Source organism: Siphateles boraxobius, unplaced genomic scaffold (genome assembly GCF_051911475.1).
Source record: "Siphateles boraxobius isolate OS27281-9 unplaced genomic scaffold, OSU_SipBor_1 39, whole genome shotgun sequence".
In the NCBI taxonomy this organism is placed as follows: domain Eukaryota; kingdom Metazoa; phylum Chordata; class Actinopteri; order Cypriniformes; family Leuciscidae; genus Siphateles; species Siphateles boraxobius.
The window spans coordinates 3,072,124-3,086,192 of record NW_027509019.1 but is presented as its reverse complement, the minus strand read 5'-3'; the positions used below and the strand labels follow the sequence as shown (position 1 = coordinate 3,086,192).

The 14,069-nt window shown below is 38.8% G+C and overlaps 1 protein-coding gene across 1 annotated transcript in view; it reads left to right on the top strand.

The window, feature by feature from the left end:
• The window catches only part of igsf10 (immunoglobulin superfamily, member 10), a 45,594-nt gene that overhangs the window by 19,354 nt on the left and 12,171 nt on the right, over positions 1 to 14,069 (top strand). Inside the window, exon 4 of the mRNA XM_077197333.1 lies at positions 11,513 to 11,903. Coding sequence (XP_077053448.1) covers positions 11,513 to 11,903 — 391 coding nt within the window. The remainder of the gene's footprint in view (positions 1 to 11,512; positions 11,904 to 14,069) is intronic.

Genomic DNA, 14,069 nt, shown 5'->3' with positions numbered 1-14,069 from the left:
CAAGGACTTACAGTAATCCAGGCGAGAGGTAATAAAAACATGAATGACTTTTTCTAGGTCAGCCTGTCTCAGATACGGTTTGACTTTAGCTACCAGTCTAAGCTGAAAAAAGCTAGCCTTAACCACAGCATTGACCTGCTTATCCAGTTTAAAAGCACTATCAACAATCACTCCAAGATTCCTGGCATGGGATCTTAAGTGAGGTGCTAGTTGGCCAAGGACACTGGTAAGAACCTGAACCAACTCTGGGCGACCAAACAAGACAACCTCCGTTTTATTCTCATTAAGTTTTAAAAAGTTTAGGTCCATCCATATCTTAATATTGCTCATGCAGTTTATCACGGCCTGCAAAGATTCTTTAGCTGGAACCTTTAGTGGTAGATACACCTGCACATCATCAGCGAAGCAGTGGAAGGAGATGTCATGCTTCCTGAAAATTAATCCCAATGGTAGCATTTGGTAGACCCAAAACTGACCCCTGCGGTACCCCACAGGTCAGAGGGGCCACTGAGGATGAAAACTGTCCCATTTGTACTGAAATTTATCTGTCTGTTAAATACGACTCAAACCACTTTAGGACAGTGCCTTTTAAGCCAACACAGTGCTCTAAGCGCCACAGAAGAATTTTATGATCAACTGTGTTGAAGGCTGCAGTCAAATCAAGCAGAATTAAAATGGAACAGTTGCCAGTATCAAGGTGTAAGAACAGATCATTAAAAAGTTTTAATAGAGCAGTCTCCATACTGTGACGGGACCTAAAACCTGACTGAAACATCAGCTGTTTTTAAAAAATCTTGGACCTGAATCAACACAACTCTTTCAAAAACCTTTGAAATAAAAGGGAGCTAAGAAATGGGTCTAAAATTAGAAAAAACCATAGGGTCTAAGTTCTTCTTCTTCAGAAGAGGCTGAACTATGGCATGTTTAAAAGAAGATGGAACGCAGCCAGAACTAAGACACAAATTAATACATTTCAAAATAAAAGACTCCACTGAACAGAAGACCTCCTTAAACAGACATGATGGAATACTATCCGTTTGACAGTTAGCAGGGCGTAAATGTGCAACTATCTCATTCAGTTCAGTGGGGGTGAACGTCAAAGACAGCTGTGCTTGCTATAGGAGCTGAGGGGACCTGAGCAGACCGAGATAGTGGGATTCTAATAGCAGAGATCTTATCTGTAAAAAACTGCAGAAAAGCCTCACACAAACTAGAAGAAGGCTCTATACAGACAGCATCACCAGAGTTCACCAGTGAATCAAATACATTAAAAAGAACCTGAGGCTTATGAGCATTTTTTGACACCAGTGAGGAGAAATAATCAGTTTTTGCAGTTTTTACAGCCTGCTGATAATTAATAAGACTGTCCTGAAGGAGTTTCCTAGAAATTTGAAGATTGCCCTTTTTTCATTTTCTCTCCGCCTGTCTACATGTGCGCCTGAGCGTACGAGTGGACTCATTCAGCCAGGGCTCCTTCTGTGGCTTTATGCGCTTTAAAGTCATGGGTGCAATCGAATCGAAATCTTAGTACAGAAAGAATCAAACATTGCTATGCATTCATCCACACTGCGGTCATTAAGATCATCCAAATAATATAAAAAAGAATATTTAAAAATAGCACAAAAAAACTGTGGAGTTCCAGAATTAAAAACACGAAGACGGTGCAGAGGAGCTGCGCTTAGAGAGGGAGCAGGCACAGAGATGGAAAATAAAACAGGTTAATGGTCAGATAAAAGTGTGTGGCCGATCTCAGTTATCCGTATGTCCAGCCCATATGACAGCACAAGATCCAAAATATGACCCTTTTCATGCGTGGGCTCCCTAAGGTTACTCCCTAAGGTTCCCTAACAGACTGCATAAGGTTAAAAGAGTCAATTACATTCATAAAGTCTTTGACCAGAGGTCTGTTCTCACACCACACATGTATATTGAAATCGCCATCAATAAAAAAATTGGTCATATTTAAGAGTGACACCCGATACAAAGTCTGCAAAGTCCCGAACAAAGTCTTTGTTGAATTTTGGTGGCCGATAGACCACCGCACAGAGAAAAGTTTCCGAAAGCTTTACCTCAAAGAGTTGCAGCTCAAACCTGGAGTAGCCTGCAGTTGAAGATTGTTGACAGCAAAAAGTAGATTTAAAAATGGATGCCAGTCCTCCACCTTTACCAGTAATACGAGGGGAGTTAAAATAATTGCATCCAGGGGGAAGAAGCTCCGATAAAGGAGTAAGATCACCTTCACGGAGCCAGGTTTCCGTCAGGAACATAAAAGCTCCAGCCGATCGGGGTCCACCGAGCGGCCGACAACGCCTAAGCCACCAGCGTCAGGGAACACCGGCTGAATCCATCGGTTCCTGAACACCCCCGAGTGCAGAACAGCGTCGCCCAACAGATACAGCTCAGTCCAGCGACCAAACACACGAATAGTCGTCCGAATAGCCTTTAACCTTACCCGGACACCTCAGCGTTTACCACGTCTTCTGCACCATCTCTTGGAAGCATGATAGAGAGGAGGGCGCCTCAGTAAGGCCGGAATTTCCTCGAGGCATGGAGGTGGAGGTGAGCTTTTCAGCAGGTCAGGTTTAAACTGATTGCAGAAGACTCCAATCTCAAGCAGAGTTTGGCGATCATAAGTGAGAAACGATAGTACGCCTTGGCAACATAGGTAAAATAACAATAGATATAAAACAAAGACAAAGTGGAGCGACAGACGGCCAGCCAAACATCTCAGTGCCATCTTTGGACTGTATGCATTGTATGCATTCATTGGTCCTGTGAATGTAACGCGATATCGCGGGACAGCTTTTCACTCGACAAGAAATCTTGTCACATTTTAGTCTTCGCGAGATCTTGTGCCACGTCACGCCCCTAGTATGATAAAGTTACCCCTAGTAGCCAGACATTTGCAGCATACATTCTGGTTCACATTGCAGATTTTTCTGGTCTAATTCAGAGGTGTCCAATCCTGCGCCTGGAGGGCTATTTTCCTTAATAATTTGGTTTCAAACACCTGGAAGATTCTAGTGATGCTGAATACCGTTGATTAGCTAGTTCTAGTGTGTATAATTAGGTATGGAGCTAAACTCTTCCGGAAGGTGGACCTCCAGGAGCAGGATTAGACACCCCTGGCTTACTTGGACAGGAGGAGTCATTAAAAAATAAAACTATTATCTAAAAAAAAGGTTTAGACAAAAAGTAACCTAAATTTAAAAAGTATTAATAATTGATGTAAACAGTCTTGGAAATTCATGTAAATGTACGGTATACGGAAGTTGAGTCCATAACTTCTGTCTATCCAGGTATGTTTAAGTATGATTCATTTTAGACATGATTTTGAAAACAAAGTGAAGTATTCAGTTCTGCTTGTGGATATCTAGTTTCCTAATAAGTGCCTCAAATAAAATGTCTTTGGGTTACGTTGAAGTATGCATCAGTTGCTGGCGCTATGGGAATGCCCCCAGTGTGTGGCACTGCCTAAGCATGTGTGAAAACCACAGCAATGCAATTGCTCATATCAGTCATATCAGGTCACTGGTGCACCAGCATAAAACATCTTCAACTTTGATTTGTCTGAAAGAAGATGGGAAGGCATGCCTCAAATACTGTAGTGTGACACAGCGTCTCGTTCCCTTCTTAGGGAACTGGGTTACATACATAACCCATTGACCATTGATTCCCTGGGGCTACTTTGGTTGACAGACAACAAAACGCTATTTTTGTTTGCCATTCATTTAATTCTAATTAAAATAACATTAAAACCAAGCATGTATTTTTATCAGGCAAAATGTCAACATGACATCCAATCAAATGACCTCATCTTTTGTGGTCAAAACTGCCTGCATCCACAGCGTGCATGTGGTCAGTTGTGTGCAGAGTCTGCTGCTTTGGCAATACACAATACATTACTGCCATTCTCAACACATTACTGCCATTCTAATCAATGTACCTTTGTAAAAGTGAGGGTTTAGCACATACAGACACAAACTGTGCATAGAGATTGATTTAAGACTCAAACTCACTTCAATATAGAAACATAGCCTGTTTGAGTTCTTGTTTTTCAATGTTGAAAATATATAGAAACTGCATTTTTTCTTGAATATCCACACGATTGGAAATATAACATTTATTTTATGCTACATTTAAACAAACAAAAAGATAATATTGAGTGACATACATTTTAAACACAGTATTGACAATATTGTTTGCTGTATTTTGCAACAGAATAATAGTTGCAACACAAGCCACAACATAACTGTTGTGCGTCTACAACACACAGTGGTGATTCGTTAGTGAACAAATATGCGGCTTTGAACGAATCGGCAGAGTCAATGATTTAATGAACCATTCATAATACAGCCACTTTCTTAGTTACCGAATGAATAAATGACTCGATGACTCCTTCATTAAGCCAGTCACTTTCCACCAGTTTAATATTTAAACATTTTATATATTAAAATTACTGTGTGTCGCTGCGTGTCACCAATGACAAAAAAAACGAATGTAACAAATGATTTAGCCTTTGTTGCTTAACTCTCTGGGGTCGAGAAACGCGCCGGCGCGTTTTGCTGTTTTTTTTCCACATAGCAGCAACATAGACTTAAAATACTCCGTCATTTTTGGTCATATAAATAAAATCAACACATGATTATAAACTATAGAGGGTCTTCTTTTTTTTGTGTACACTCACATTAACATCAAAACCGTGTGCTTTTGTAAAATGAAGAAAATAAACAGGGTGTGCTTTCTGCCTCTCTGTCTCCGTTAAAATTTTTTCTGGTGCACGTCTCTAAACTTAAACAAAGCTCAGCGAATACTATTCACACAAGCACGAGCAATATATCTTTATTATCATTTAAGTTTTTACTTTTAAAATATCTAATTCAAAACTAAAATAAATATTCTCTGTTTATGTAATCTATTAAAAAAGAGAGAGGTGTCAGCCGATCTCATTATCGTTTTCTCAGCTCATTATTCTGCTAATGTGACACGCCCACGGAGAGCGCGCGCTATTCAAACGCAAATGATCTGAAGCAACACATGCAAAGTGTCAACGTCCCTCATAAACGCGATAACACAACAAATGTAATCATCAGATTAATGTAGCCTATTTCTTCTTGCGAGGCTGTGTGAGGAATAATCCTGGGACATTTACCTCAGAACATGTACTGTTTTTTTTTCATTTCGAGGAGCAACGGATCCATCTGATAAGTAAGTTTTTTTTTATTATTGTTCTAATCGCGATATCATAGTGTATGTAAACCGCAAAAAGACTGTTTAAATATGAATCGCGTCTGTGTGTGAATGAATGAACTGAACAGTTTTTACCAAACCCTATTGCTATACTGAGATGAGTGAAAATCGAAATATGTTGTATGTTGAAATAACGTTAAAATGTCTTTGTATTAGCAACGTATTAAACTGCGTATTAAACTGCCAATTAATATGTATGCCCTAATATAGGCTCATAAAAACAAAAAACGACATGCCTATGTTACAGACGAAATATGAAAGACAACATTTCGACGACTAGTTTTGGATAGATTATTAACTGTTTACTGTAAACTAGACTACTGCCACATTGAATAAGCTTTTGTTCACCAATTTCTGCTCAAATGTTATATATTAGGCTATGTTTGTTTTGTCAAAAATAAAGTCATCAACTAGGATGCTATTATAGTCTTTGTTCCAATGTAGGCTTTATTCAAACTAATGAATCCTTAACTTTGAAATATGTATGATAAAATGTATACTTTAGTTTTTACAAAGAAATATGAAATATCCATCTGAGAAGTAAGTTTTTTTATTAGTGTTCTAATTGCGATATCAAAGTGTATGTAAACCGCAAAAAGACTGTTTAAATATGAATCGCGTCTGTGTGTGAATGAATGAACTGAACAGTTTTTACCAAACCCTATTGCTATACTGAGATGAGTGAAAATCGACTGAAATATGTTGAAATAACGTTAAAATGTCTTTGTATTTGCAACGTATTAAACTGCAAATTAATATTTATATGCCCTAATATAGGCTATCATAAAAACAACAAACGATATGCCTATGTTACAGAAGAAATATGAAAGACAACATTTCGTTGACTAGTTTTTGGATAGATTATTAACTGTTTACTGTAAACTATAGACTACTGCCACATTGAATAAGCTTTTGTTCACCAATTTCTGCTCAAATGTTAAATATATTAGGCTATGTTTGTTTTGTCAAAAATAAAGTCATCAACTAGGATGCTATTATAGTGTTTGTTCCAATGTAGGCTTTATTCAAACTAATGAATCCTTAACTTTGAAATATGTATGATAAAATGTATACTTTAGTTTTTACAAAGAAATATTACACTTGAAATATTGTTATTTTAATTGTTGCTGTAATTGAACCTTTTTAATAAAATAGCAAATAATATATTTACAAGGTAGATGTAAACAAAATCTTAAAAGGTCAATATAAGCCTTCTCTTCAAATTATTTGTATTGTGTTTTATTAGTGACAAATTTGGGGAGAGGATACATATCCAAAACTTTCTGAAAATACAGTATGAGAATTAACTACACAATTACTAGAAATGTTCACCTTGGATATTATACAATTTGCAAGCAAAAATACAAGTGGAAAAATACTATTTTTTTATAGATGTTTCCAACTGTGAACCAATTTTGTAGTATATATACACATTTCTTTTCTTGTGTCCTTGTATTCTGTCTTGTGGCTCAGTGACACACCTGTGAAAAGCTCATTATGCAGGCTCATTAAGCAGGTCTTTTGTCTTCACAGGTGTGAATCAGACCATTATACATGAGTCACGCCCATTTCGCATATTGCCTTTCCAAACAAAAAGTGTTTTACTAAATTTAAATCAATGTATTGTTTTATGTGAATGATTTGGAAGGATGATTTTCAGATCATTTTGAAGCAAAAAGCCTTGGCGAGAACATCCATTAGTCAAAAGTCTTGTGGACACATATTTAGTATGTGTTTTGTGGCCTTATTTCAGAGACTTTAAGTTTTAGTTTTTTCAATAACCATGCATAAACAATATTCTCTCAAAAATACAAACATGTACATACATCTTGCTAACATGTTATGGTAGCCCTGTTTGTGCTATATAGAGTGAATTTACACCTTTGCCATTAACATGTTTATAAATAACTGAAAAAAGCACAAATGTTAGAGCATGTCAGAACACCTCCAGGACCCCAAAAACACATAGGACCCCAGAGGGTTAAAGTGTAAATTGCAGGTTAACCACCACAACCAATTAATGTGTTAATTAAAGTGCTCAATATGTATATATGTAAAAAAAAAATCTGACTTAAAATGCGTTAAAATAACATCTATTGGGGTTTCTTCAAAAGTAGCATGTTTTTACCATAACTGGGTGATGACGTCATAAGAGGGAGTAGCAACCCATACTCTGCTAGATTCCTTCTGTTTGTGGCTTGACTATGGACAATTTTGAACCAGTCAGGCGTGAGAGAGGGGAGGAAATCGTGTCGTCATGTAGAATAGCAAGCAGAGACAACGACTAAAGACATTATTAACTTACATGGTGTTAGTAGTCCTAATCAGAGCTGTAGAGATGCACACACTGCACAGGCACAATGGCGCTTTCGCTGGCATCTGCAGACAGAACACGATATTGTGTGTGCTAAATCGCAACTAATTAACATTAGCAATGCTCATTGTCAGAAAGAAAAAAAGAGATTGATGTCCCTATCGCTGTGTTTGACAGGTGTTTGTGTGGGCTATGCCACCCAATGGAATCAGCAGTGGAGAGTAACAGCTATGTGCTGCCGTGATGTGAACACGTTTTGGAGTTTAGTGGAGCAGCTCGACCCACGACCGGCAAAACTGACGTGCCTCACGCAGCATCCTGGTTTTGACGCATGCTGCCTGAACTCGTTTGTTTTGCGAATAGCTTACTCTCATTTCAGGCAGGATCACGGTCCTCTTGAAGCCAGCACACACGAGTATGTTTACAATTGAGTTATTTCATTCATCAACACCATTTTTGCTAGCTGAGTTAGGTCTCCAATATAACTGCTAGCCTACTTGCCGTTAGAATAACGGTAACTGTAGGGTTGGAGTCCCTTTTATGACGTCACGCCCAGCCTAGTGGATGGGAGAGGGAGTGCTGAAAACCACTGTAAAAAGTACCAACTTTTCATATTATATTCAGCATTTTGGTATAAAAAAAGCACACAAAACAATGGTGGGCGGTTCTTATCTTTATGTTTAATAAGTAGCTTTGGATAAAAGTGTCTGCTAAATGACTAAATGTAAATAAGCACATTGCATTATCTTCGTGAAAAATATAACCTGCAATTTACACTTTAAAGGAAACAGAAAGCCTTGTTGAATTCACCTTACAATAAAACGAGGTTGATCGCGAATAGAAGAGCTCTGTATCTGCTGATCACTCGTATTCGTCTAGTTGGCATGAATGCGTTTCGTCAACAGTTCATGTTTTGATAATGCCAGATTGTTGACAGCCAGCTTTTTCCAAGCAAAATGAAATACAAACAAACTCATGTTTACGCAGTATTAAATTCCACAGATTTTTTGGGATCCTTACAACCAGGGTGCGACACACATACACACACACACTCCCACCCTTCTCTCTGCTCTCGGAGGCAGACGTTTCCAAACTCATTCTTTCCAGTCACCTGCTATACCCACTCTTCTATTTCAAGCCATTGCTTCTTCAGTTTTACCAGTTGTACCTGCACTCACTCACATAGTCAACACCTCTCTTATCACTGGTACCTTTCTCACAGCATTTAAGCTGGTTTCAGATAGTTTCATTTTGGGGGAACCCCCCCAAAAAACTAAATGCAGCACTTTTAGAAAACTACAGACCAGTATCCCTTCTTCCATTTATTGCTAAGACACTTCAACGAGTTGTGATCAAGTAAATTCTCTACCTTTCTCAAACAGAACAACCTCTTGGGTACCAAGTCTTATTTCAAAAGCGGCCACTCAACTGAGACTGCCCTGCTCTCAGTCGTTGAAGCTCTGAGACTGGCAAGAGCAGCTTCCAAATCATCAGTACTCGTCTCGCTGGATCTGTCTTCTGCTTTTGACACAGTTAACAACCAGATCCTCCTTTCAATCCACATGGCAAAGGGCATCTCAGGAACCGTACTCCAATGGTTCAAGTGTTACATCTCAGGTAGGTCCTTCAGGGTGTCTTGGAGGAATGTCTAAGTGTCTAAACATCTAGGTACTGGAGTGCCTCAGGGCTCAGTACTTGGACCACTTGATCCGACTGATCCGACTGAAGCTGCTCACATCCCAGCCTGCTTGACAGACATTTCTTGCTAAATGAAGTTCCACCACCTTCAACTCAACCTTGTAAAGACAGAACTGCTTGTGTTTTCAGCCAACCTAACACTTTGTCACAACTTCTCCATTCAGTTCGTCAACCACAACTCCATCCAGGACAGCCAAAAACCTTGAAGTTGTGATTGATTGGTTATACTTCAGAAACCACATTGGTAGAAATGCCCAGTCCTGCAGATTTGTCTTAAACAACATACTGAAGATCAGGCCCTTCCTATCTGAGCATGGTACACAACTTTTTGTCCAAGCTCTTGTTCCAGACTAGACTATTGTAATGCTCTCTTAGCAGGTCTTCCAGCATGTACTGTTAAATCTCTGCAACTGATCCAGAATGCAGCAGGGAGAGTGGTCTTTCATGTGCCAAATAGAGCACTCATCACACCTCTCTTCAGCTATTTGCACTGGTTGCCTATTGCAGCTCGCATCAAATTCAAGACACTGATATTTGCCTACTGAACAACCACTGGCTCTGCACCCCTATACTTAAACTCACTATTTCAGACTTAAGTGCCCTCCAGAAACTGGTGTTCTGAAAGTGAACGGCACCTTGTGGTGCCATCCCAAACAGGCACAAAATCACTTTCAAAGACCATTACCTTGACTGTTCTCTGCTTGTGGAATGACTTGCTTAACTCACTTCACTTCTATTCTGTTTATTCTTACATATTATTGCCAGAGGTGGGAGCAAGTCACACATGTCACAAGTTAGTCTCAAGTCCCTACCATCAAGTCTCAAGCAAGTCTCAAGTCGCAGTACACACAAACCAAGCACAACACTTTGTTTTTATTGTTAGTATACACAAAAGAAATAGACACTTAACAGGATCGAATGATGTATAACACTTACATGTAAGATCAAAATCAACAGAGTATTTTGAGTCTCTTTTGCACTGATAAGAAAAAAAGTGAGCTGGTATCGAGGGTTAAGCTACATTTGAAAACATAATTTTGTATAAAGAGGCATGCTGTTATGACCTCTATACTCTCTAGATTTAACATTAGTCAAATTAACTATAACAAACAGGTTAAACAAGCCAAAGCTTACTTTTAGAGGTGGTGAATGAAGTTAAAGGTTGTGATTGTCGTTTTCGATATTCCTTGCCAGTTATTATACATACAGCAAATCTCCTTTTATGAATATGGTCAATTTCGAACTGTTTATATCCAAAAAGAAACGATGCTGTGAGATGTTTTTGCATTTAGCATGGTCACTGCTCTGTATGTTTTTTTCTGTGCTTGTGCAGCATCAAGCAATCGCGCAGAATCTGATGACTGGTGACAGTGGTTCCGTTGCTTTCATTTGGTTCATCAATTGATGTTGCGATGATTTAAATAAAAATAATATAATTACTTTAGTTATTAGTTTATTACTTTAGCTAGAATAAAGTCATTCTCGAGTCATACAGTTCAAGTCAAGTCTCGAGTCATTGGATCTCAAGTCAAGTCATTTTCTCAATTTAGTCAAGCAAGTCCCAAGTCCTTAAATTTGCGACTCAAGTTAAGTCATGTGACTTGAGTCCCCCATCTCTGATTATTGCCCTATTGTTGGTTTGATTGCTTCTATTGTTGTCCTCAATTTGTAAGTAGCTTTGGATAAAAGTGTACTAAATGATTAAATGTTAAGTGTTAATTTAACTTAATAGCCACTTAATATCTACACTGCCTTTGTGACAAGGTTGAAGTTCGGGGGAAGAAGGACAGGGTCGGTGAATCAATGTAATAGACTTTTATTCAAAACTCAAAAATGTGTTCTGCACAATTAAATAACTCCAATAATTCAGAAGATCAGGGTTGAGAATGGTCCCGCTTTGTCTTTCCATGTCTGGCCACAGCTTTTTATTCATTCTCTCCACACCAGTAACTATACTTGTGGTCCAGGGTCACATATATTGTTTTATGATTTTCAAGAGCACTTTTCCAAATTTAATACCATAGCTGTAACATTAGATTTGTTATAACTGTGTGCTGGACTTGATACTTATTAAAAAAAATGATATTTTATAGGAATTGTGATATAACTTAAGTTGTTTCTATAATTTGTGTTTTTAGCTGTTGCCATTGAAAAGGTCTGAAGCTTGTCTGAAATGGAGTCAATTTAAAAAAATAATGTACAGTCACTTTATTTTCATGTCTTAACGATTTGTTTTTATTGCATGTCTAGGTTCTGAAAATGAGTTATAACAGAGTTGAGAAGCTTGAAAAGAACACATTTAGAGGCCTGGACAATCTTTTACGTCTTCATATGGACCATAATCACATTACCTTCATCCACCCAGAAAGTTTTTATGGATTGAAAATGCTGCAGTTGATCAACCTTGAGGGAAACCTACTCCAACAGCTTCATCCAGATACATTTATATCACTGCAGTTCAGCCAGATTTTGAAATGGTCATCTCTCAAGACCATTTACTTGTCAGACAATGCTTTAACCACATTGCCTGCAACTATATTTGCTGGCTGCTGCAATATTGAGAATGTCTTCCTTAGCGGAAACCCCTGGTCATGTGATTGTCGGATGGGTTGGCTTGTCCAGTGGATAGAGAAACACCCAGGTGAGATTGGCCTATATTGAACTTTTTCGCCTATATATAAGTGCCCCTATTATGTTTTTTTTCTCCAATATTCCCTTTCATGCAGTGTGTAATATAGCTGTATGTGAATGTAAACTGTGGTGGCAAACAATTCTGCAATTCTGGTTCCCCTTATGAGTCGTTTGTATTTCGAATCCTACTGCGTGACGGTTCTACGTCACTAGCAAATACACGGGACGGACAACAACAATAAGTCCTCAGAACGAAGACAATATCGTCCTGTGCCTTTCTTTTTAATATAAGATTGAAGGTATGGGGGAAGCAGACCAAGAATACCTTTATAAATAAGAATATGCCAGTGATTATGCCTACGGGTGGACGATGCCGACCAACCAACACGATCATACAGAGAGCAATGATGGGTAAGTGCTCTAAAGTTTGTGATGAACCTAAGGGCTCCATGGTAAACAGTATCCAACAATTTCAAGCATTGAATGGATGCATGCATGTATATAACATCACCGTAGTCCAGCACTGACATGAAAGTGGCAGCAACAAGCCTTCTTTTTGCCTCAAAAGAGAAACATGACTTGTTTCTAAAATAAAAACCCAGTCTTAACTTCAGTTTTTTCACCAACTGCTGGATGTGAGGTTTAAAAGAGAGAGAATCATCAATTAGAATACCAAGGTATTTGTATTGGGATACAGTCTCAATCTCGAAGCCCTGAGAAGTCGTAATGGATGGAAGGTTTTGTAGCTTAGATTTCGCATTGGAAAACAACATAAGTTTAGTTTTGTCATCATTCAAAACAAGTTTTAAGTCAAACAAGGTAAATTGTACAGTATCAAAAGCAAGTTGTAGCTGACAAAGAGCTTGGTATGGAGTGGCAGCAAAGCAGTATATCACAGTATCATCGGCATAGACCATCATGAAAGTTTGTGTTGGAGAAATTTCGATCAAGAATGTTGATGTATAAAATAAATAGGAGTGGTCCCAGCACTGACAGATAGGTCAGTACCCAGTTTATTTGGACCAGCTTGCGCCTCAGAATCACAACCTGTAAGTATGAATAATTATTGATGTATATATATTTTCTACCGGGTGTTCAAAATACATAGATTTGTGTTTTATATTGTGTTAGTTTTCAGCTAACAGGCTGTGGCGAGCAGGATGAGGCCGAGGGCCGTGAGAGAGCGGCACGAGGCCGGTGGCGTGATTACTGATGATGCGCGACGCACCGGTCTCCTATCTCTCATGGACGACTGCTGTCACATAATAAAACACAAACAAAACAAAAAACAGGTTCAGGCCTGTTCCTCTCTCGCTCTCCACTGTCGTCGCTCCACCTTTTATGCTTTTATGCGTCGCGCAGGTGACGCTCATCTGTAATCACGCCACTCTCTCACGGCCCTCGTCCTCGTCCTGCTTGCCACACCGGCTAACTCAAGTTATTACTGTCTAACTGAAATGCTTATGCTAATCAGTTGTGGGCCACTATTACCTAAAACTGTGTTTATTAATGCAGATTGTCTGTTGTTCTAAACTTTGAGTAAAGATAAAGGATGGAGCAAGATTTGTTTTTACAAACGTTTATGTTTCATTAGTCATTCACATTAGTGCTAGGCTAACGTATGCACCATTATTGATACAGTTCCTGCATGTGCACCGCAATAAATTAGAAATATAAACATTGGTTTGTTAATGGACATACTCTTTTTAATGCTGATGGTGAGGAATTGACCCTTCGCTAAGCCCCGCCCTCCCTCACGCCTTCCGTCACACCTGGCACGTCTATTACAGTGTGTATGCACCGGTGTCAGACATTCCCAATGAGATAATTAGTAATTTTTGGCGAACATGTGAAATATCTGAGAGAGCAAGACAAAAGGGACTGCAGTATGCATTCGAGGGATATATTCACAACATAATATGCAACCGATTAGCGAATAATTTCATAAAAATTGAAGCTAAAGCCTATAACTGTTAGTCCCAGCGCAAGCAGCAGCGCCTCATACGCTGACCATTCAAATGGGAAACACACAAATTATGCTCGTGCACAGCAGGGTAAGTGAAATGTGAAAATAATCGAATACTTATAAATCAAACAGTTTATCCATAAATCTTGTGGATTAACACTAACACCGGGAGAGCCACGATTGGATTGGGTTAAAGTTACTCAGTCAGGG